The sequence below is a fragment of the Pararge aegeria genome, chromosome 25, assembly GCF_905163445.1.
Source record: "Pararge aegeria chromosome 25, ilParAegt1.1, whole genome shotgun sequence".
Lineage (NCBI taxonomy): Eukaryota > Metazoa > Arthropoda > Insecta > Lepidoptera > Nymphalidae > Pararge > Pararge aegeria.
The window spans coordinates 3,434,370-3,460,659 of NC_053204.1; the positions used below are offsets into that span (position 1 = coordinate 3,434,370).

At 22.8% G+C, this 26,290-nt stretch overlaps 1 protein-coding gene across 1 annotated transcript in view; it reads left to right on the forward strand.

Moving 5' to 3' along the window:
- The first annotated feature begins 847 nt into the window (after positions 1-847).
- The window catches only part of LOC120634800 (prostamide/prostaglandin F synthase-like), a 47,937-nt gene continuing 22,494 nt past the window's right edge, over positions 848-26,290 (forward strand). Inside the window, exon 1 of the mRNA XM_039905608.1 lies at positions 848-1,030. Within this exon, the coding sequence (XP_039761542.1) occupies positions 971-1,030 (60 nt within the window). The 5' untranslated portion in view covers positions 848-970. The remainder of the gene's footprint in view (positions 1,031-26,290) is intronic.

Here is a 26,290-nt window from a genome sequence, read left to right on the forward strand (position 1 = left end):
GAACGGAGAATCAATTCAATTTGTCAACTGAAAATTTCTGACTATTATAGTATGAGACTATCCTATAGGATTATTAAGTTCGGGCATTAAAACTTTTTGAACTAGAGATTGCAATGTTCGATGTTCGTTTGATTTAGGAATAACTTTTTTTGAAATTATTGACTTTTAAATCATATACATAAAAGATACATAAAATATCTAGATTTCAGACATTGATTTTTTATGTTAATCTCAAAGAATGAGAAGAAAAATATCAAGGTCTCTAAAATCATCTTATTTACAATAAGATCACGGGGGTTAAACTGAAAAATGATTGGTTTGTCTGTAACAAGCGGCTTGATTAAAACTTTCTATCATTTCAAATAGCATTAAAGTAGAAAAATAAAAGCGATTACTTTACTTACCAATTAGTCCTTATAAGCAACACAATTATATAAATATTTTTTGCTGACACTGATGACGAATATTCATTTATTTATTAACTAGAGCGATCTTAATTACAGAAATAAAAAAACTAAATGAGAGCACACATGACAAACATAACTCTTTAAAAAAATTAAAACCATTATAAAGAGATGAAGAAACGGAGCACAAAGGCATCTCATGTGTTTTGAATAATCCAGTTAAATCTTTAATCTCTTTACATTCTCTAATTATTTCGTTTCAATTATTTATTTTAGTTTAGTTTAAACGAAACTAAAAATACATATCTCGATTTGCTATCGTGAGGTATCGATTCCCTATATCGACAAAAAATTTAAACAGAAATCGATTCTTTTATTAGTAGATCTGATGTTACATCCCTAATTATTAGGATTTTGACAGCTGATTTAAATAAATACTCATTTTAGTTCAGTTTAAAATTCTCATTTTACGCATAAAGCTTGTCGCTGTTTCACTACAGTTATAATTTTATTCTCGAATATTGCTAAGTGTTCGGCATTATTAAATATCAAATTATAAAGTAACGATGTCGGTTGATTTATCTGTGATCGGTTCGCACAAAGTTAAGAGTATTCCGAGCGGAGAGGTAAATACAGTGAATTTTTCTTTAAAAAAGTTAGTTGTAAATAATCATAACATAACGTAAAGCAATTAGAAAACTTCTAATAGATTTTAAGTTATTGTTATATTTGATAAAACATGTATGTACAGTTGTGCAAAATCTTTTGCGAAATATTTGATCGCAGTGACCTATAAATCAATGAAGCTTGAAATCGATTGAACTAGATACTCTGCAGTCAGCTGTACGTATGTTGTAATTGTTTGTTGTAAGAAATAGACAATATTTTATCCTTTTCAACTGAATTGGAAAAAAAGACAGTTTCTCTATGCAGTTGGTTACTTTTATGTAGCCTCACTTATGTACCTTCACAGATTTTGCCGCCATTTATTGTGCATAGTTTTTAGAAGATACAATTAGCAGCTCTTTTATCATTCGATAAATAGGTTGCATGATAACTTTTTCTGTAATGTCTTGATGTCCGATTGGCGCAGTGGGCAGCGAACCTGCTTTCTGAGTCAAAGCTGTGGGTTCCTGGGTTACAACTGGAAAATGTTTGTGTGATGAACATGAATGTTTTCAGTGTCTGGGTGTTTATTTGTATATCATAAGAATTTATGCTTATTATTCATAAATATATTCATCAGTTATCTTAGTACACATAACCGAAGAGTAGTGTGTTGTCGTAATATATTTATTTTATTTATTAGTTAATGATAAAAAAATAGGTTTAGTTTCAGCAATATTAAGGGGTTTATTATTTGAGTATTGTATAATATTCTATGTCTACTGAATGAAACTGACGAGGCATATGCCATTCAGTAATTTTAATCTTAAATTTAGGCAGAGGTATGTCAATAAAGTTTTTGGTAATTTGTTATAAATTGTAATTGCCATACGATAAACATTTCTTAAATATAAAGTTAGGTTTACTTTGGGCCAGACTTATTAATTACACCGCCTACAATCCTTCGCCTGCTATACTCTTAAAGTATATCAAAGTATATCCTGCAAAAAAAAAAAGATGGGATTGAGATGGTGCTGTAAGCTGCGTAGTTTCGCCGGAGTAAGCGATTCGTACCCGCATTGTATACGATTCGTTTACCCACTATTATTATTACAACTATCTCTCTATGGTTGTTCCATCATTTCTGAAGATAATGGCCCTGGTTAGATCTTAGCTTGGATTGGGTTAATTGTCTCTATCAGCATCTGTTGTAGGATATTTGGGCGTTTTCCCGAAACACAAAAAATTATTGAAATACACGTGTAATGTAATATTATTTGGATATATTTTCTTGCTAGGACAGTTGATAAAGCTGTGGGAGAAGATAAAATTGTATCCTTTACCCAGGGAGAAAAATGTCTCCTGCCCACGCTAGCTGAGCAGTTGGGCATCGAATCCGGGATACCACTTAGGTATAATACCAGTGCGCCGTTATGGTCGGCGTATTTGAGTCCGAAATATTCAATGACACTTTTTATCCAATTGCTCAGTCATTAATAGAATGTTGTAATACAATATGATATGACACAATATATTAGATAAGAATGCGGGCCGATTATTTTTTTTATCATAGATCAAGGTACTTAAAATATTGATCGGTAGTTATAATATTCTTAAGATTCTATATGTAGAATGTTACTATTTACATATATATGTAGATAAGGAATGCGTGGATTCTATATTTTTTTGTTTTTCTTTAATTTAATGACCCAGTTAGGAATACATAAGTGCTTTTTTGGTGTCGGAGTTAGGAAATTCGGTGTGGTCCACCCACGTGCCTTTAAAAGCACGTTATGCCGATAATATCATCATTAACAACGCATTACAGACTTACTACACTTAGTATTTCGGCTTCTCTTTTAGGGGGCCGAGTTCGGAGTAATGTGCGTATATGCAATTTATGTTTATTAATTTTTATGTACATTACTCACAAAAATATTCATCAGTCATCTTAGTACCCATAACACAAGCTACGCTTAATTTGGGGCTAGACGGCGATGTGTGTATTGTCGTAGTATATTTATTTTTTATTATTATTACTCAAATATGACTTGCTTTAACGGTGGAGGAATACATCGCGAGGTAACCAGCGTGGCATAGAGTTCTCCATAATGACATGTGAAATCTACCAATCAGTACTAGGCTAGCGTGGTATCTCACGGCATAAACACTTCTCATACTGAGATACTTCTTCTTCCCTGTGGTACTTCTTCTTCTTCTGAGAGGAGACCCGTGCCCTGTGTATGTGTGTATTGCCGTATTATATTTATTATTATTTATTATTACCGTGGAGAACTCTCAGGCATGCAAGTTTCCTCACAAGGCTTTCCTTAATGATTCATCATCATCAGACACTGAAAAACATTCATGTAAATCACACAAACGTTTATCCAGATATAGGAATCGAACCCACGGCCTTGGACGCAGAAAGCAGGGTTGCTGCCTTAACTAATTACTCTTTAATAACTACATATTAATGGGGGAGGTGTTGTGGGTATTTTGATAATAAAGTAGTTGTCATCCAACACGAGTTTCATTAACGTAACGTACGTAATACTTACATTATATACTTAAGTACATTATAAACTTCAGTACATTATTTACTTAAGTACATTATATACTAAAGTACATTATATACTTCAGTACATTATATACTTCAGTACATTATTTACCTAAGTACATTATTAACTTAAGTACATTATTCAGTACATTATTTACTTATGTACATTATATAATTATTAAATATTTTATATTATTTACTTATTTACATTATATACTTAAGTACATTATATACTTCAGTACATTATATACTTCAGTATATTATTTACTTAAGTACATTATTTACTTCAGTAAATTATTTACTTAAGTTCATTATATACTTAAATACATTATATACTTAAAAACATTATTTACTTAAGTACATTATATACTTCAGTACATTATATACTAAGGCACATTATTTACTTCAGTACATTATTTACTTAAGTACATTATTTACTTCAGTACATTATTTACTTAAGTACATTATATACTTCAGTACATTATTTACTTAAGTACATTATATACTTCAGTACATTATATACTAAGGTACATTATATACTTCAGTACATTATTTGCTTATGTACATTATATACATAAGTACATTATTTACTTATTTACATTATATACTTACTTACATTATATACTAAGGTACATAATTTACTTCAGAACATTATTTACTTAAGAACATAATATACTTAAATACATTATATACTTAAATACATTATATACTTCAGTACATTATTTACTTATGTACATTATATACTTAAGTACATTATTTACTTATTTACATTTTATACTTAACTACATTATATACTTAAGTACATTATATACTTCAGTACATTATTTACTTAAGTACATTATGTACTTCAGTACATTATTTACTTAAGTACATTATTTACTTATGTACATTATATACTTAAGTACATTATATACTTAAGTACATTATATACTTCAGTACATTATATACTTCAGTACATTATTTACTTATGAACATTATATAATTATTAAATATTTTATATTATTTACTTATTTACATTATATACTTAAGTACATTATATACTTCAGTACATTATATACTTCAGTATATTATTTACTTATGTACATTATATACTTAAATACATTATTTACTAACTTACATTATTTACTTAAGTACATTATATACTTCAGTACATTATATACTTCAGTACATTATTTACTTCAGTATATTATTTACTTCAGTACATTATTTACTTAAGTTCATTATATACTTAAAATATTATATACTTAAAAACATTATTTACTTAAGTACATTACATACTTCACTACATTATTTACTTCAGTACATTGTTTACTTAAGTACATTATATTCTTCAGTACATTATTTACTTATGTACATTATATACTTAAGTACATTATTTACTTATTTACATTCTATACTTCAGTACATTATATACTTCAATACATTATTTACTTCAGTACATTATTTACTTAAGTATTATATACTTAAAAACAAAATATACTTCAGTACATTATATACTTCAGTACATTATTTACTTCAGTACATTATTTACTTCAGTACATTATTTACTTATTTACATTATATACTTAAGCACATTATATACTTAAGTACATTATTTACTTAAGTACATTATATACTTCAGTATATTATATACTTAAATACATTATATACTTCAGTACATTATATACTTAAGTACATTTTATACTTAAGTACATTATTTACTTATTTACATTATATACTTCAGTACATTATATACTTCAGTACATTATTTACTTATGTACATTATATACTTCAGTACATTATATACTAAGGTACATTATTTACTTCAGTACATTATTTACTTATGTACATTATATACTTATGTACATTATATACTTAAGTACATTATATACTTCAGTACATTATATACTAAGGTACATTATTTACTTAAGTACATTATATACTTCAGTACACTATTTACTTAAGTACATTATATACTTCAGTACATTACATACTAAGGTACATTATATACTTCAGTACATTATTTACTTATTTACAATATATACTTCAGTGCGTTATATACATCAGTACATTATTTACTTAATTACATTATATATTTATGTACATTATATACTTAAGTACATTATTTACTTATTTACATTATATACTAAGGTACATTATTTACTTCAGTACATTATATACTTAAGTACATTTTATACTTAAGTACATTATTTACTTATTTACATTATATACTTCAGTACATTATATACTTCAGTACATTATTTACTTATGTACATTATATACTTATGTACATTATATAATTAAGTACATTATATACTGAGGTACATTATTTACTCCAGTATATTATTTACTTCAGTACGTTATTTAATTAAGTACATTATATACTTAAATACATTATATACTTCAGTACATTATATACTAAGGTACATTATTTACTTCAGTATATTATTTACTTCAGTACGTTATTTAATTAAGTACATTATATACTTAAGTACATTATTTACTTATTTACATTATATACTTCAGTACATTATATACTTCAGTACATTATTTACTTATGTACATTATATACTTATGTACATTATATAATTAAGTACATTATATACTTAAGTACATTATTTACTTCAGTATATTGTTTACTTCAGTACGTTATTTAATTAAGTACATTATATACTTAAATACATTATATACTTCAGTACATTATATACTTAAGTACATTTTATACTTAAGTACATTATTTACTTATTTACATTATATACTTCAGTACATTATATACTTAAGTACATTATATACTTCAGTACATTATTTACTTCAGTACATTGTTTACTTATGTACATTATATACTTAAGTAAATTATATACTAAGGTACATTATTTACTTCAGTATATTATTTACTTCAGTACATTATTTACTTCAGTACATTATTTACTTAAGTACATTATTTACTTATTTACATTATATACTAAAATACATTATTTACTAACTTACATTATTTACTTAAGTACTTTATATACTTCAGTATATTATATACTTCAGTTCATTATTTACTTATGCACATTATATAATTAAGTACATTATATACTTCAGTACATTATATAATTCAGTACATTATATACTACAGTACATTATTTACTTATGTACATTATTTACTTATGTACATTATATACTTAACTACATTATTTACTTCAGTACATTATTTACTTAAGTATTATTTACTTAAATACATAAGATACTTAAGTACATTATATACTTCAGTACATTATTTACTTATGTACATTATATACTTAAGTACAGTATTTACTTATTTACATTATATACTTACTTACATTATATACTTAAGTACATTTTATACTTCAGTTCATTATATACTTATTTACATTATATACTTACATTATATACTTCAGTACATTATTTACTTAATTACATTATATACTTGAGCACATTATATACTTAAGTACATTATATACTTCAGTACATTACATACTAAGGTACATTATATACTTCAGTACATTATTTACTTATTTACAATATATACTTCAGTGAGTTATATACATCAGTACATTATTTACTTAAGTACATTATATACTTATGTACATTATATACTTCAGTACATTATTTACTTTGTACATTATATACTTAAGTACATTATATACTTCAGTACATTATATACTTCAGTACATTATTTACTTATGTACATTATATACTGAAGTATATTATATACTTAAGTACATTATATACTTCAGTACATTATATACTAAGGTACATTATTTACTTAAGTACATTATATACTTCAGTACATTATTTACTTAAGTACATTATATACTTCAGTACATTATATACTAAGGTACATTATATACTTCAATACATTAATTACTTATGTACATTATATACTTAAGTAAATTATATACTAAGGTACATTATTTACTTCAGTATATTATTTACTTCAGTACATTATTTACTAACTTACATTATTAACTTACATTATTTACTTCAGTACATTATATACTTCAGTATATTATTTACTTATGTACATTATATACTTAAATACATTATTTACTAACTTACATTATTTACTTAAGTACATTATATACTTCAGTACATTATTTACTTAAGTACATTATATACTTCAGTACATTATTTACTAACTTACATTATTTACTTCAGTACATTATATACTTCAGTATATTTTATTTTATTTTTATTTTTTCTTTAATTGGAAAACCAACAGTTGTAGATACTAACTAGTTAACAGATTGATTGACTTAAAACTAATAACAGATTTCCACAGATAAGTCTTATATAAACAAGGGTACCTGATAGAACCCAGCAAAAACGCAGCAAACTAAAACAAAGTGTTAAGTTTACCTAGCATGCAACAGTTTATCTACTAAGTTGCGACGTACACTATTCATATTACCATAAAATAAGTCAATTTCGGGGTCATTGTAAACAGAATTAAGAAGGCGAGAGACACGGATTATAAAGTAATTAAATCTATTCTTAGTTTTAGTTAAGGGTACGTGCAGAATCTTTTTATGCCTAGGTAATCGCGAGGGTACAAATAAATCTAACTTAGTAAGTAATTCCGGACTATCTATTGACCCTCTAACAATGTTAAGTAAGAGACAAACGTCGGCAATGTTTCTACGTGTATGAAGGGGTACAAGGTATAAATCCGAACATGATATTTCGTAGGAAGTTTTAGGAAGGTGAAATTTGTGCTTAAGGAATCTAATAAATTTCTTTTGAATACTTTCTAATTTATTGATATAAATGTGATACGCAGGATTCCATATTTGGCAAGCATACTCTAGTTGACTACGGACCAGTGAACAGTAGAGGATTTTGATGGTTTTCATTTTTTTGAATGGTTTACTAACACGTATAATAAAACCTAAAGCTTTAAATGCTTTGGTCACAGTAGCATCTATATGATAATCAAAAATTAGTTTAGTGTCGAGGAGTACCCCGAGATCTCTTATAATATCAGTTCTGTTAAGGTTTTGATGTTTTAAAATGTAGTCATAGAGAAAAGGTTCCCTTTTCCTAGTAAAAGATATAGAGTTACACTTAGAGACATTAAGATCAAGTTTATTTTCAATGCAGTAATCATCTAATCTAAACAAGTCAGCTTGTAATAGTTCCGCATCTTTAACATTATTGACTGTACGAAATACCTTCAATTCATCAGCAAAAAGTAAAAATTTTGAATGTATAAAGCAGAGATCGATATCATGAATAAAAATAGTGAATAAAAAGGGTCCCAACAAGGACCCTTGGGGCACACCCGACGGTACTGCCATCCAATTTGATTTAAAACCATTTAACACAACTGTTTGAAGTCTGTTATTAATATAAGAAGAAAACCAGCGAAACAAATCTCCTCTGATCCCAAGGGAGGCCAGTTTTTTTAGAAGCAAGATGTGGTCAATCCTGTCAAAAGCTATGCTATAGTCAGTATATACAGCATCAACTTGGTCACGACTATCTAACTTATCAGTAAGAAAATCTAAGAATAGTGCCAAGTTTGTGACCGTAGATCTACCCTTTAAGAAACCATGTTGGTTCTGACTAAATTGCGACTTTAGGACATTATAGCATTGATTATATACAATACGTTCCAAAACTTTGGCCACAAGGCAAAGTTTAGAGATTGGGCGATAATTCTCTACCATATTTCTTGGGCCATTCTTGTGAATAGGGGTAATATAAGCAGATTTCCAAAGAGAAGGCATATATCCTTCAGATATAGACCTCCGAAAAAGAATAGAAAGGGGAACTAATAAACTATGCGCACAACTAATCAGAAAAATGGCAGGAATTTCATCTGGGCCAGCTGATTTATTAGGTTTTAAAGATTTTAGGGCTTTTTCTATAACTTGGGGAATGAATTCAATTGTATAAATGTCAGTTGTAATAGAATCTCCTGGCTGCACATGCGAAGATGAAGAAGTTACTTGTTGATAGGTTGAATGAAAGTATGATAAAAAGAGTTCACATATACCTGTTCCAGTGTCAGATTTAGAATGGGAATAAGTCATAGACTTAGGATAGAAGCTAGTTGCACGTTTGGCAATACTACGCTTAACATGTGACCAGAATAATTGAGAATCTTTCGTGAGAGACTCTTCAAGTGAATTAATGTAATATGAGTAACAGTTATCTTCAAGTAGTTTGACTCTGGTTCTTAATATATCGAATGAAAGCCTGTCTTCTAGGTTTTTATACGTACGATATTTAACTAAATGTTTGTATTTCTCTTTAATTGCTTTAATAAGTGGAATACTATACCAGGATGGATATTTATTGCTTTTATTTTTGATTAAGGGAACAAATCTATCTCGCAGTTCATACAAAATTTTATAGAACGATTTGACAACAGATTCAAGATCCCCGACATGCATAATCCATGTCATGAGTATCCCAGTCATAATTCGATAAGGCTTCATTAATCTGAGAAAAGTTACCTCTTCTATATGCATACATAGTTCTAGATGACAATGGAAGTGTCTGGATGGAAAAGAACGGTAAATTGATACAAAGGGCCTTATGGTATGGATCTTCAGGTACTAGAGGGTCATCACAATGTAAAACAGTCACTGAATCATTCGATAAGACTAAGTCCAATATGCGACCGAAGTTATTTTTAATATTGTTAAATTGATTAAGGTTACATAAACTTAATGTATCAATAAAGTTCCTTGAATTATTATCATTTAAATTATAAGCTTGAAGGCCCTCTTCAGTTTCATTCCATCGAATGGAACTCATGTTAAAATCACCTAAAATTAAGAACATATCATTAGGATGTTCATTAGTTAATTTTTCAAGATTGATCAAAAAGTTATCCAATTGTTGATCAAATGAATTACTTTTATTCTCCGCACAGAGATATATAGTGCAAATATGAATACGCGAAGTGTTACGATTTTTGTTGTGATAAGTGACTGAAACCCAGAGGTCTTCAGCTGAGGATTGCCAATCCGACCTACATTCAACATTCAGGCTCTTTCTAGTAGCCACAGCTACACCACCTCCCCTTGTCTGACACATTTGCTTGTAATCACGATCACGACGCCATACAGAGTATCTTGTGTGAAAAAGTTCCGTGTCCGAAACACTATCAAGCAACCAAGTTTCCGTCACTGTAATTATGTCGTAACCATTCAATAAAATATTTCTGGAAAAAGTGTCCGTCTTGGTCCGCAATCCCCTAACATTTTGGTTATATTATTTACTTATGTACATTATATACTTAAATACATTATTTACTTACTTACATTATATACTTAAGTACATTTTATACTTCAGTTCATTATATACTTACATTATATACTTCAGTACATTATTTACTTAATTACATTATATACTTGAGCACATTATATACTTTAGTACATTATTTACTTAAGTACATTATTTACTTAAGTTCATTATATACTTAAATACATTATATACTTCAGTACATTATTTACTTCAGTACATTATTTACTTCAGTACATTATTTACTTAAATACATAATATACTTAAGTACATTATATACTTATGTACATTATATACTTAAGTACATTTTATACTTTAGTTCATTATATACTTATTTACATTATATACTTACTTACATTATATACTTCAGTACATTATATACTTCAGTACATTATTTACTTCAGTACATTATTTACATTATATACTTAAGCACATTATATACTTTAGTACATTATTTACTTAAGTACATTATATACTTCAGTACATTATATACTTCAGTACATTAATTACTTATGTACATTATATACTTAAGTACATTATTTACTTCAGTACATTAATTACTTTTGTACATTATATACTTAAGTACATTATTTACTTATTTACATTATATACTTCAGTGCATTATATACTTCAGTACATTATTTACTTAAGTCGATTATATACTTCAGTACATTATATACTTCAGTACATTATTTACTTAAGTACATTATATACTTCAGTGCATTATATACTTCAGTACATTATTTACTTAAGTACATTATATACTTCAGTACATTATATACTTAAGTAATTTATATACTTCAGTACATTATATACTTCAGTACATTATTTACTTATGTACATTATATACTTAAGTACATTATTTACTTCAGTACATTATTTACTTATGTACATAATATACTTAAGTACATTATTTACTTATGTACATAATCTACTTATGTACATTATTTACTTAAGTACATTATATACTTTAGTTCATTATATACTTATTTACATTATATACTTACTTACATTATATACTTCAGTACATTATATACTTCAGTACATTATTTACTTCAGTACATTATTTACATTATATACTTAAGCACATTATATACTTTAGTACATTATTTACTTAAGTACATTATATACTTCAGTACATTATATACTTCAATACATTAATTACTTATGTACATTATATACTTAAGTACATTATTTACTTCAGTACATTAATTACTTTTAACATTATATACTTAAGTACATTATTTACTTAAGTACATTATATACTTAAGTACATTATATACTTAAGTACATTATTTACTTATTTACATTATATACTTAAGTACATTATATACTTCAGTACATTATTTACTTCAGTACATTGTTTACTTATGTACATTATATACTTAAGTAAATTATATACTAAGGTACATTATTTACTTAACATTATTTACTTATTTACATTATATACTAAAATACATTATTTACTAACTAACATTATTTACTTAAGTACTTTATATACTTCAGTATATTATATACTTCAGTTCATTATTTACTAATGCACATTATATACTTAAGTACATTATATACTTCAGTACATTATATACTTCAGTACATTATATACTTCAGTACATTATTTACTTATGTACATTATTTTATTTTTATTTTATTTTATACTTATTTACATTATATACTTACTTACATTATATACTTCAGTACATTATATACTTCAGTACATTATTTACTTCAGTACATTATTTACATTATTTACTTAAGTACATTACATACTTCAGTACATTATTTACTTCAGTACATTGTTTACTTAAGTACATTATATTCTTCAGTAAATTATTTACTTATGTACATTATATACTTAAGTACATTATTTACTTATTTACATTCTATACTTCAGTACATTATATACTTCAATACATTTTTTACTTCAGTACATTATTTACTTAAGTATTATATACTTAAATACAAAATATACTTCAGTACATTATATACTTCAGTACATTATTTACTTCAGTACATTATTTACTTATTTACATTATATACTTAAGCACATTATATACTTAAGTACATTATTTACTTAAGTACATTATATACTTCAGTACATTATATACTTCAGTACATTATATACTTCAGTACATTATTTACTTATTTACTTATTTACATTATATACTTACTTACATTATATACTTAAGTACATTATTTACTTATTTACATTATATACCTAACTACGTTATATACTTAAGTACATTATATACTTCAGTACATTATATACTAAGGTACATTATTTACTTCAGTATATTATTTACTTCATTACGTTATTTAATTAAGTACATTATATACTTAAATACATTATATACTTCAGTACATTATATACTTAAGTACATTTTATACTTAAGTACATTATTTACTTATTTACATTATATACTTCAGTACATTATATACTTCAGTACATTATTTACTTATGTACATTATATACTTATGTACATTATATAATTAAGTACATTATATACTGAGGTACATCATTTACTTCAGTATATTATTTACTTCAGTACGTTATTTAATTAAGTACATTATATACTTAAATACATTATATACTTCAGTACATTATATACTAAGGTACATTATTTACTTCAGTATATTATTTACTTCAGTACGTTATTTAATTAAGTACATTATATACTTAAATACATTATATACTTCAGTACATTATATACTTAAGTACATTTTATACTTAAGTACATTATTTACTTATTTACATTATATACTTCAGTACATTATATACTTCAGTACATTATATACTTCAGTACATTATTTACTTATGTACATTATATACTTATGTACATTATATAATTAAGTACATTATATACTTAAGTACATTATTTACTTCAGTATATTATTTACTTCAGTACGTTATTTAATTAAGTACATTATATACTTAAATACATTATATACTTCAGTACATTATATACTTTAGTACATTTTATACTTAAGTACATTATTTACTTATTTACATTATATACTTCAGTACATTATTTACTTATGTACATTATATACTTATGTACATTATATAATTAAGTAAATTATATACTTAAGTACATTATATACTTCAGTACATTATATACTTATGTACATTATATACTTATGTACATTATTTATTTATTTACATTATATACTTCAGTACATTATATACTTTATTACATTATTTACTTATGTACATTATATACTTATGTACATTATATACTTAAGTACATTTTATACTTAAGTACATTTTATACTTAAGTACATTATTTACTTCAGTACATTATTTACTTATGTACTTTATTTACTTAAGTATATTATATACTAAGGTACATTATTTACTTCAGTATATTATTTACTTAAGTACATTATTTACTTCAGTATATTATTTACTTCAGTACATTATTTACTTCAGTACATTATTTACTTCAGTATATTATTTACTTATGTACATAATATACTTAAGTACATTATTTACTTAAGTACATTATATACTTAAGTACATTATATACTTAAGTACATTATTTACTTATTTACATTATATACTTAAGCACATTATATACTTCAGTACATTATTTACTTCAGTACATTGTTTACTTATGTACATTATATACTTAAGTAAATTATATACTAAGGTACATAATTTACTTCAGTATATTATTTACTTCAGTACATTATTTACTTCAGTACATTATTTACTTAAGTACATTATTTACTTATTTACATTATATACTAAAATACATTATTTACTAACTTACATTATTTACTTAAGTACTTTATATACTTCAGTATATTATATACTTCAGTTCATTATTTACTTATGCACATATATAATTAAGTACATTATATACTTCAGTACATTATATAATTCAGTACATTATATACTTCAGTACATTATTTACTTATGTACATTATTTACTTATGTACATTATATACTTAACTACATTATTTACTTATGTACATTATATACTTAAGTACATTATTTACTTATTTACATTCTATACTTCAGTACATTATATACTTCAATACATTTTTTACTTCAGTCTATTATTTACTTAAGTATTATATACTTAAATACAAAATATACTTCAGTACATTATATACTTCAGTACATTATTTACTTCAGTACATTATTTACTTATTTACATTATATACTTAAGCACATTATATACTTAAGTACATTATTTACTTAAGTACATTATATACTTCAGTACATTATATACTTCAGTACATTATATACTTCAGTACATTATTTACTTATTTACATTATATACTTACTTACATTATATACTTAAGTACATTATTTACTTATTTACATTATATACCTAACTACGTTATATACTTAAGTACATTATATACTTCAGTACATTATATACTAAGGTACATTATTTACTTCAGTATATTATTTACTTCAGTACGTTATTTAATTAAGTACATTATATACTTAAATACATTATATACTTCAGTACATTATATACTTAAGTACATTTTATACTTAAGTACATTATTTACTTATTTACATTATATACTTCAGTACATTATATACTTTAGTACATTATTTACTTATGTACATTATATACTTATGTACATTATATAATTAAGTACATTATATACTTAAGTACATTATATACTTCAGTACATTATATACTAAGGTACATTATTTTCTTAAGTACATTATATACTTCAGTACATTATTTACTTAAGTACATTATATACTTCAGTACATTACATACTAAGGTACATTATATACTTCAGTACATTATTTACTTATTTACAATATATACTTCAGTGCGTTATATACATCAGTACATTATTTACTTAAGTACATTATATACTTATGTACATTATATACTTATGTACATTATTTACTTAAGTACATTATATACTTTAGTTCATTATATACTTATTTACATTATATACTTACTTACATTATATACTTCAGTACATTATATACTTCAGTACATTATTTACTTCAGTACATTATTTACATTATATACTTAAGCACATTATATACTTTAGTACATTATTTACTTAAGTACATTATATACTTCAGTACATTATATACTTCAATACATTAATTACTTATGTACATTATATACTTAAGTACATTATTTACTTCAGTACATTAATTACTTTTAACATTATATACTTAAGTACATTATTTACTTAAGTACATTATATACTTAAGTACATTATATACTTAAGTACATTATTTACTTATTTACATTATATACTTAAGTACATTATATACTTCAGTACATTATTTACTTCAGTACATTGTTTACTTATGTACATTATATACTTAAGTAAATTATATACTAAGGTACATTATTTACTTAACATTATTTACTTATTTACATTATATACTAAAATACATTATTTACTAACTAACATTATTTACTTAAGTACTTTATATACTTCAGTATATTATATACTTCAGTTCATTATTTACTAATGCACATTATATACTTAAGTACATTATATACTTCAGTACATTATATACTTCAGTACATTATATACTTCAGTACATTATTTACTTATGTACATTATTTTATTTTTATTTTATACTTATTTACATTATATACTTACTTACATTATATACTTCAGTACATTATATACTTCAGTACATTATTTACTTCAGTACATTATTTACATTATTTACTTAAGTACATTACATACTTCAGTACATTATTTACTTCAGTACATTGTTTACTTAAGTACATTATATTCTTCAGTAAATTATTTACTTATGTACATTATATACTTAAGTACATTATTTACTTATTTACATTCTATACTTCAGTACATTATATACTTCAATACATTTTTTACTTCAGTACATTATTTACTTAAGTATTATATACTTAAATACAAAATATACTTCAGTACATTATATACTTCAGTACATTATTTACTTCAGTACATTATTTACTTATTTACATTATATACTTAAGCACATTATATACTTAAGTACATTATTTACTTAAGTACATTATATACTTCAGTACATTATATACTTCAGTACATTATATACTTCAGTACATTATTTACTTATTTACTTATTTACATTATATACTTACTTACATTATATACTTAAGTACATTATTTACTTATTTACATTATATACCTAACTACGTTATATACTTAAGTACATTATATACTTCAGTACATTATATACTAAGGTACATTATTTACTTCAGTATATTATTTACTTCATTACGTTATTTAATTAAGTACATTATATACTTAAATACATTATATACTTCAGTACATTATATACTTAAGTACATTTTATACTTAAGTACATTATTTACTTATTTACATTATATACTTCAGTACATTATATACTTCAGTACATTATTTACTTATGTACATTATATACTTATGTACATTATATAATTAAGTACATTATATACTGAGGTACATCATTTACTTCAGTATATTATTTACTTCAGTACGTTATTTAATTAAGTACATTATATACTTAAATACATTATATACTTCAGTACATTATATACTAAGGTACATTATTTACTTCAGTATATTATTTACTTCAGTACGTTATTTAATTAAGTACATTATATACTTAAATACATTATATACTTCAGTACATTATATACTTAAGTACATTTTATACTTAAGTACATTATTTACTTATTTACATTATATACTTCAGTACATTATATACTTCAGTACATTATATACTTCAGTACATTATTTACTTATGTACATTATATACTTATGTACATTATATAATTAAGTACATTATATACTTAAGTACATTATTTACTTCAGTATATTATTTACTTCAGTACGTTATTTAATTAAGTACATTATATACTTAAATACATTATATACTTCAGTACATTATATACTTTAGTACATTTTATACTTAAGTACATTATTTACTTATTTACATTATATACTTCAGTACATTATTTACTTATGTACATTATATACTTATGTACATTATATAATTAAGTAAATTATATACTTAAGTACATTATATACTTCAGTACATTATATACTTATGTACATTATATACTTATGTACATTATTTACTTATTTACATTATATACTTCAGTACATTATATACTTTATTACATTATTTACTTATGTACATTATATACTTATGTACATTATATACTTAAGTACATTTTATACTTAAGTACATTTTATACTTAAGTACATTATTTACTTCAGTACATTATTTACTTATGTACATTATTTACTTAAGTATATTATATACTAAGGTACATTATTTACTTCAGTATATTATTTACTTAAGTACATTATTTACTTCAGTATATTATTTACTTCAGTACATTATTTACTTCAGTACATTATTTACTTCAGTATATTATTTACTTATGTACATAATATACTTAAGTACATTATTTACTTAAGTACATTATATACTTAAGTACATTATATACTTAAGTACATTATTTACTTATTTACATTATATACTTAAGCACATTATATACTTCAGTACATTATTTACTTCAGTACATTGTTTACTTATGTACATTATATACTTAAGTAAATTATATACTAAGGTACATAATTTACTTCAGTATATTATTTACTTCAGTACATTATTTACTTCAGTACATTATTTACTTAAGTACATTATTTACTTATTTACATTATATACTAAAATACATTATTTACTAACTTACATTATTTACTTAAGTACTTTATATACTTCAGTATATTATATACTTCAGTTCATTATTTACTTATGCACATATATAATTAAGTACATTATATACTTCAGTACATTATATAATTCAGTACATTATATACTTCAGTACATTATTTACTTATGTACATTATTTACTTATGTACATTATATACTTAACTACATTATTTACTTATGTACATTATATACTTAAGTACATTATTTACTTATTTACATTCTATACTTCAGTACATTATATACTTCAATACATTTTTTACTTCAGTCTATTATTTACTTAAGTATTATATACTTAAATACAAAATATACTTCAGTACATTATATACTTCAGTACATTATTTACTTCAGTACATTATTTACTTATTTACATTATATACTTAAGCACATTATATACTTAAGTACATTATTTACTTAAGTACATTATATACTTCAGTACATTATATACTTCAGTACATTATATACTTCAGTACATTATTTACTTATTTACATTATATACTTACTTACATTATATACTTAAGTACATTATTTACTTATTTACATTATATACCTAACTACGTTATATACTTAAGTACATTATATACTTCAGTACATTATATACTAAGGTACATTATTTACTTCAGTATATTATTTACTTCAGTACGTTATTTAATTAAGTACATTATATACTTAAATACATTATATACTTCAGTACATTATATACTTAAGTACATTTTATACTTAAGTACATTATTTACTTATTTACATTATATACTTCAGTACATTATATACTTTAGTACATTATTTACTTATGTACATTATATACTTATGTACATTATATAATTAAGTACATTATATACTTAAGTACATTATATACTTCAGTACATTATATACTAAGGTACATTATTTTCTTAAGTACATTATATACTTCAGTACATTATTTACTTAAGTACATTATATACTTCAGTACATTACATACTAAGGTACATTATATACTTCAGTACATTATTTACTTATTTACAATATATACTTCAGTGCGTTATATACATCAGTACATTATTTACTTAAGTACATTATATACTTATGTACATTATATACTTAAGTACATTATTTACTTATTTACATTATATACCTAACTACGTTATATACTTAAGTACATTATATACTTCAGTACATTATATACTAAGGTACATTATTTACTTCAGTACGTTATTTAATTAAGTACATTATATACTTCAGTACATTATATACTTAAGTACATTTTATACTTAAGTACATTATTTACTTATTTACATTATATACTTCAGTACATTATGTACTTCAGTACATTATTTACTTATGTACATTATATACTTATGTACATTATATAATTAAGTACATTATATACTTAAGTACATTATTTACTTCAGTATATTATTTACTTCAGTACGTTATTTAATTAAGTACATTATATACTTAAATACATTATTTAATTAAGTACATTATATACTTAAGTACATTTTATACTTAAGTACATTATTTACTTATTTACATTATATACTTCAGTACATTATATACTTCAGTACATTATTTACTTATGTACATTATATACTTATGTACATTATATAATTAAGTACATTATATACTTAAGTACATTATATACTTCAGTACATTATATACTTATGTACATTATATACTTATGTACATTATATAATTAAGTACATTATATACTTAAGTACATTATATACTTCAGTACATTTTATACTAAGGTACATTATTTACTTAAGTACATTATATACTTCAGTACATTATTTACTTAAGTACATTATATACTTCAGTACATTACATACTAAGGTACATTATATACTTTAGTACATTATTTACTTATTTACAATATATACTTCAGTGCGTTATATACATCAGTACATTATTTACTTAAGTACATTATATACTTATGTACATTATATACTTAAGTACATTATTTACTTATTTACATTATATACCTAACTACGTTATATACTTAAGTACATTATATACTTCAGTACATTATATACTAAGGTACATTATTTACTTCAGTATATTATTTACTTCAGTACGTTATTTAATTAAGTACATTATATACTTAAATACATTATATACTTCAGTACATTATATACTTAAGTACATTTTATACTTAAGTACATTATTTACTTATTTACATTATATACTTCAGTACATTATATACTTCAGTACATTATTTACTTATGTACATTATATACTTATCTACATTATATAATTAAGTACATTATATACTGAGGTACATTATTTACTTCAGTACGTTATTTAATTAAGTACATTATATACTAAGGTACATTATTTACTTCAGTATATTATTTACTTCAGTACGTTATTTAATGAAGTACATTATATACTTAAATACATTATATACTTCAGTACATTATATACTTAAGTACATTTTATACTTAAGTACATTATTTACTTATTTACATTATATACTACAGTACATTATATACTTCAGTACATTATTTACTTATGTACATTATATACTTATGTACATTATATAATTAAGTACATTATATACTTAAGTACATTATTTACTTCAGTATATTATTTACTTCAGTACGTTATTTAATTAAGTACATTATATACTTAAATACATTATATACTTCAGTACATTATATACTTAAGTACATTTTATACTTAAGTACATTATTACTTATTTACATTATATACTTCAGTACATTATATACTTCAGTACATTATATACTTCAGTACATTATTTACTTATGTACATTATATACTTATGTACATTATATAATTAAGTACATTATATACTTAAGTACATTATATACTTCAGTACATTATATACTTATGTACATTATATACTTATGTACATTATATAATTAAGTACATTATATACTTAAGTACATTATATACTTCAGTACATTATATACTTCAGTACATTATATACTTCAGTACATTATTTACTTATGTACATTATATACTTATGTACATTATTTACTTCAGTACATTATTTACTTCAGTATATTATTTACTTCAGTACATTATTTACTTCAGTACATTATTTACTTCAGTACATTATTTACTTATGTACATAATATACTTAAGTACAATATTTACTTAAGTACATTATATACTTAAGTACATTATTTACTTATTTACATTATATACTTAAGTACATTATATACTTCAGTACATTACATACTAAGGTACATTATATACTTCAGTACATTATTTTCTTATTTACAATATATACTTCAGTGCGTTATATACATCAGTATATTATTTACTTAAGTACATTATATACTTATGTACATTATATACTTAAGTACATTATTTACTTATTTACATTATATACCTAACTACGTTATATACTTAAGTACATTATATACTTCAGTACATTATATACTAAGGTACATTATTTACTTCAGTATATTATTTACTTCAGTACGTTATTTAATTAAGTACATTATATACTTAAATACATTATATACTTCAGTACATTATATACTTAAGTACATTTTATACTTAAGTACATTATTTACTTATTTACATTATATACTTCAGTACATTATATACTTCAGTACATTATTTACTTATGTACATTATATACTTATGTACATTATATAATTAAGTACATTATATACTGAGGTACATTATTTACTTCAGTACGTTATTTAATTAGGTACATTATATACTTAAATACATAATATACTTCAGTACATTATATACTAAGGTACATTATTTACTTCAGTATATTATTTACTTCAGTACGTTATTTAATGAAGTACATTATATACTTAAATACATTATATACTTCAGTACATTATATACTTAAGTACATTTTATACTTAAGTACATTATTTACTTATTTACATTATATACTTCAGTACATTATATACTTCAGTACATTATTTACTTATGTACATTATATACTTATGTACATTATATAATTAAGTACATTATATACTTAAGTACATTATTTACTTCAGTATATTATTTATTTCAGTACGTTATTTAATTAAGTACATTATATACTTAAATACATTATATACTTAAGTACATTTTATACTTAAGTACATTATTTACTTATTTACATTATATACTTCAGTACATTATATACTTCAGTACATTATTTACTTATGTACATTATATACTTATGTACATTATATAATTAAGTACATTATATACTTAAGTACATTATATACTTCAGTACATTATATACTTATGTACATTATATACTTATGTACATTATATACTTATGTACATTATATAATTAAGTACATTATATACTTAAGTACATTATATACTTCAGTACATTATATACTTAAGTACATTATTTACTTATTTACATTATATACTTCAGTACATTATATACTTCAGTACATTATTTACTTATGTACATTATATACTTATGTACATTATTTACTTCAGTACATTTTTACTTCAGTATATTATTTACTTCAGTACATTATTTACTTCAGTACATTATTTACTTATGTACATAATATACTTAAGTACATTATTTACTTAAGTACATTATATACTTAAGTACATTATATACTTAAGTACATTATTTACTTATTTACATTATATACTTAAGTACATTATATACTTCAGTACATTATTTACTTCAGTACATTGATACTTATGTACATTATATACTTAAGTAAATTATATACTAAGGTACATAATTTACTTCAGTATATTATTTACTTCAGTACGTTATTTAATTAAGTACATTATATACTTAAATACATTATATACTTCAGTACATTATATACTTAAGTACATTTTATACTTAAGTACATTATTTAATTAAGTACATTATATACTTAAATACATTATATACTTCAGTACATTATATACTTAAGTACATTTTATACTTAAGTACATTATTTACTTATTTACATTATATACTTCAGTACATTATATACTTCAGTACATTATTTACTTATGTACATTATATACTTATGTACATTATATAATTAAGTACATTATATACTTAAGTACATTATATACTTCAGTACATTATATACTTATGTACATTATATACTTATGTACATTATATAATTAAGTACATTATATACTTAAGTACATTATATACTTCAGTACATTATATACTTAAGTACATTATTTACTTATTTACATTATATACTTCAGTACATTATATACTTCAGTACATTATTTACTTATGTACTTTATATACTTATGTACATTATTTACTTCAGTACATTATATACTAAGGTACATTATTTACTTAAGTACATTATATACTTCAGTACATTATTTACTTAAGTACATTATATACTTCAGTACATTACATACTAAGGTACATTATATACTTCAGTACATTATTTACTTATTTACAATATATACTTCAGTGCGTTATATACATCAGTACATTATTTACTTAAGTACATTATATACTTATGTACATTATATACTTTAGTACATTTTTTACTTATTTACATTATATACCTAACTACGTTATATACTTAAGTACATTATTTACTTCAGTATATTATTTACTTCAGTACGTTATTTAATTAAGTACATTATATACTTCAGTACATTATATACTTCAGTACATTATTTACTTAAGTACATTATATACTTCAGTACATTACATACTAAGGTACATTATATACTTCAGTACATTATTTACTTATTTACAATATATACTTCAGTGCGTTATATACATCAGTACATTATTTACTTAAGTACATTATATACTTATGTACATTATATACTTAAGTACATTATTTACTTATTTACATTATATACTGAAGTACATTATATACTTCAGTACATTGATACTTATGTACATTATATACTTAAGTAAATTATATACTAAGGTACATAATTTACTTCAGTATATTATTTACTTCAGTACGTTATTTAATTAAGTACATTATATACTTAAATACATTATATACTTCAGTACATTATATACTTAAGTACATTTTATACTTAAGTACATTATTTAATTAAGTACATTATATACTTAAATACATTATATACTTCAGTACATTATATACTTAAGTACATTTTATACTTAAGTACATTATTTACTTATTTACATTATATACTTCAGTACATTATATACTTCAGTACATTATTTACTTATGTACATTATATACTTATGTACATTATATAATTAAGTACATTATATACTTAAGTACATTATATACTTCAGTACATTATATACTTATGTACATTATATACTTATGTACATTATATAATTAAGTACATTATATACTTAAGTACATTATATACTTCAGTACATTATATACTTAAGTACATTATTTACTTATTTACATTATATACTTCAGTACATTATATACTTCAGTACATTATTTACTTATGTACATTATATACTTATGTACATTATTTACTTCAGTACATTATATACTAAGGTACATTATTTACTTAAGTACATTATATACTTCAGTTCATTATTTACTTAAGTACATTATATACTTCAGTACATTACATACTAAGGTACATTATATACTTCAGTACATTATTTACTTATTTACAATATATACTTCAGTGCGTTATATACATCAGTACATTATTTACTTAAGTACATTATATACTTATGTACATTATATACTTTAGTACATTATTTACTTATTTACATTATATACCTAACTACGTTATATACTTAAGTACATTATATACTTCAGTACATTATATACTAAGGTACATTATTTACTTCAGTATATTATTTACTTCAGTACGTTATTTAATTAAGTACATTATATACTTCAGTACATTATATACTTCAGTACATTATTTACTTAAGTACATTATATACTTCAGTACATTACATACTAAGGTACATTATATACTTCAGTACATTATTTACTTATTTACAATATATACTTCAGTGCGTTATATACATCAGTACATTATTTACTTAAGTACATTATATACTTATGTACATTATATACTTAAGTACATTATTTACTTATTTACATTATATACCTAACTACGTTATATACTTAAGTACATTATTTACTTCAGTACATTATATACTAAGGTACATTATTTACTTAAGTACATTATATACTTCAGTACATTATTTACTTAAGTACATTATATACTTCAGTACATTACATACTAAGGTACATTATATACTTCAGTACATTATTTACTTATTTACATTATATACCTAACTACGTTATATACTTAAGTACATTATATACTTCAGTACATTATATACTAAGGTACATTATTTACTTCAGTATATTATTTACTTCAGTACGTTATTTAATTAAGTACATTATATACTAAGGTACATTATTTACTTCAGTATATTATTTACTTCAGTACGTTATTTAATTAAGTACATTATATACTTCAGTACATTATATACTTCAGTACATTATTTACTTAAGTACATTATATACTTCAGTACATTACATACTAAGGTACATTATATACTTCAGTACATTATTTACTTATTTACAATATATACTTCAGTGCGTTATATACATCAGTACATTATATACTTAAGTACATTATATACTTAAGTACATTATTTACTTATTTACATTATATACTTAAGTACATTATATACTTCAGTACATTATTTACTTCAGTACATTGATACTTATGTACATTATATACTTAAGTAAATTATATACTAAGGTACATAATTTACTTCAGTATATTATTTACTTCAGTACATTATTTACTTCAGTACATTATTTACTTAAGTACATTATTTACTTATTTACATTATATACTAAAATACATTATTTACTAACTTACATTATTTAC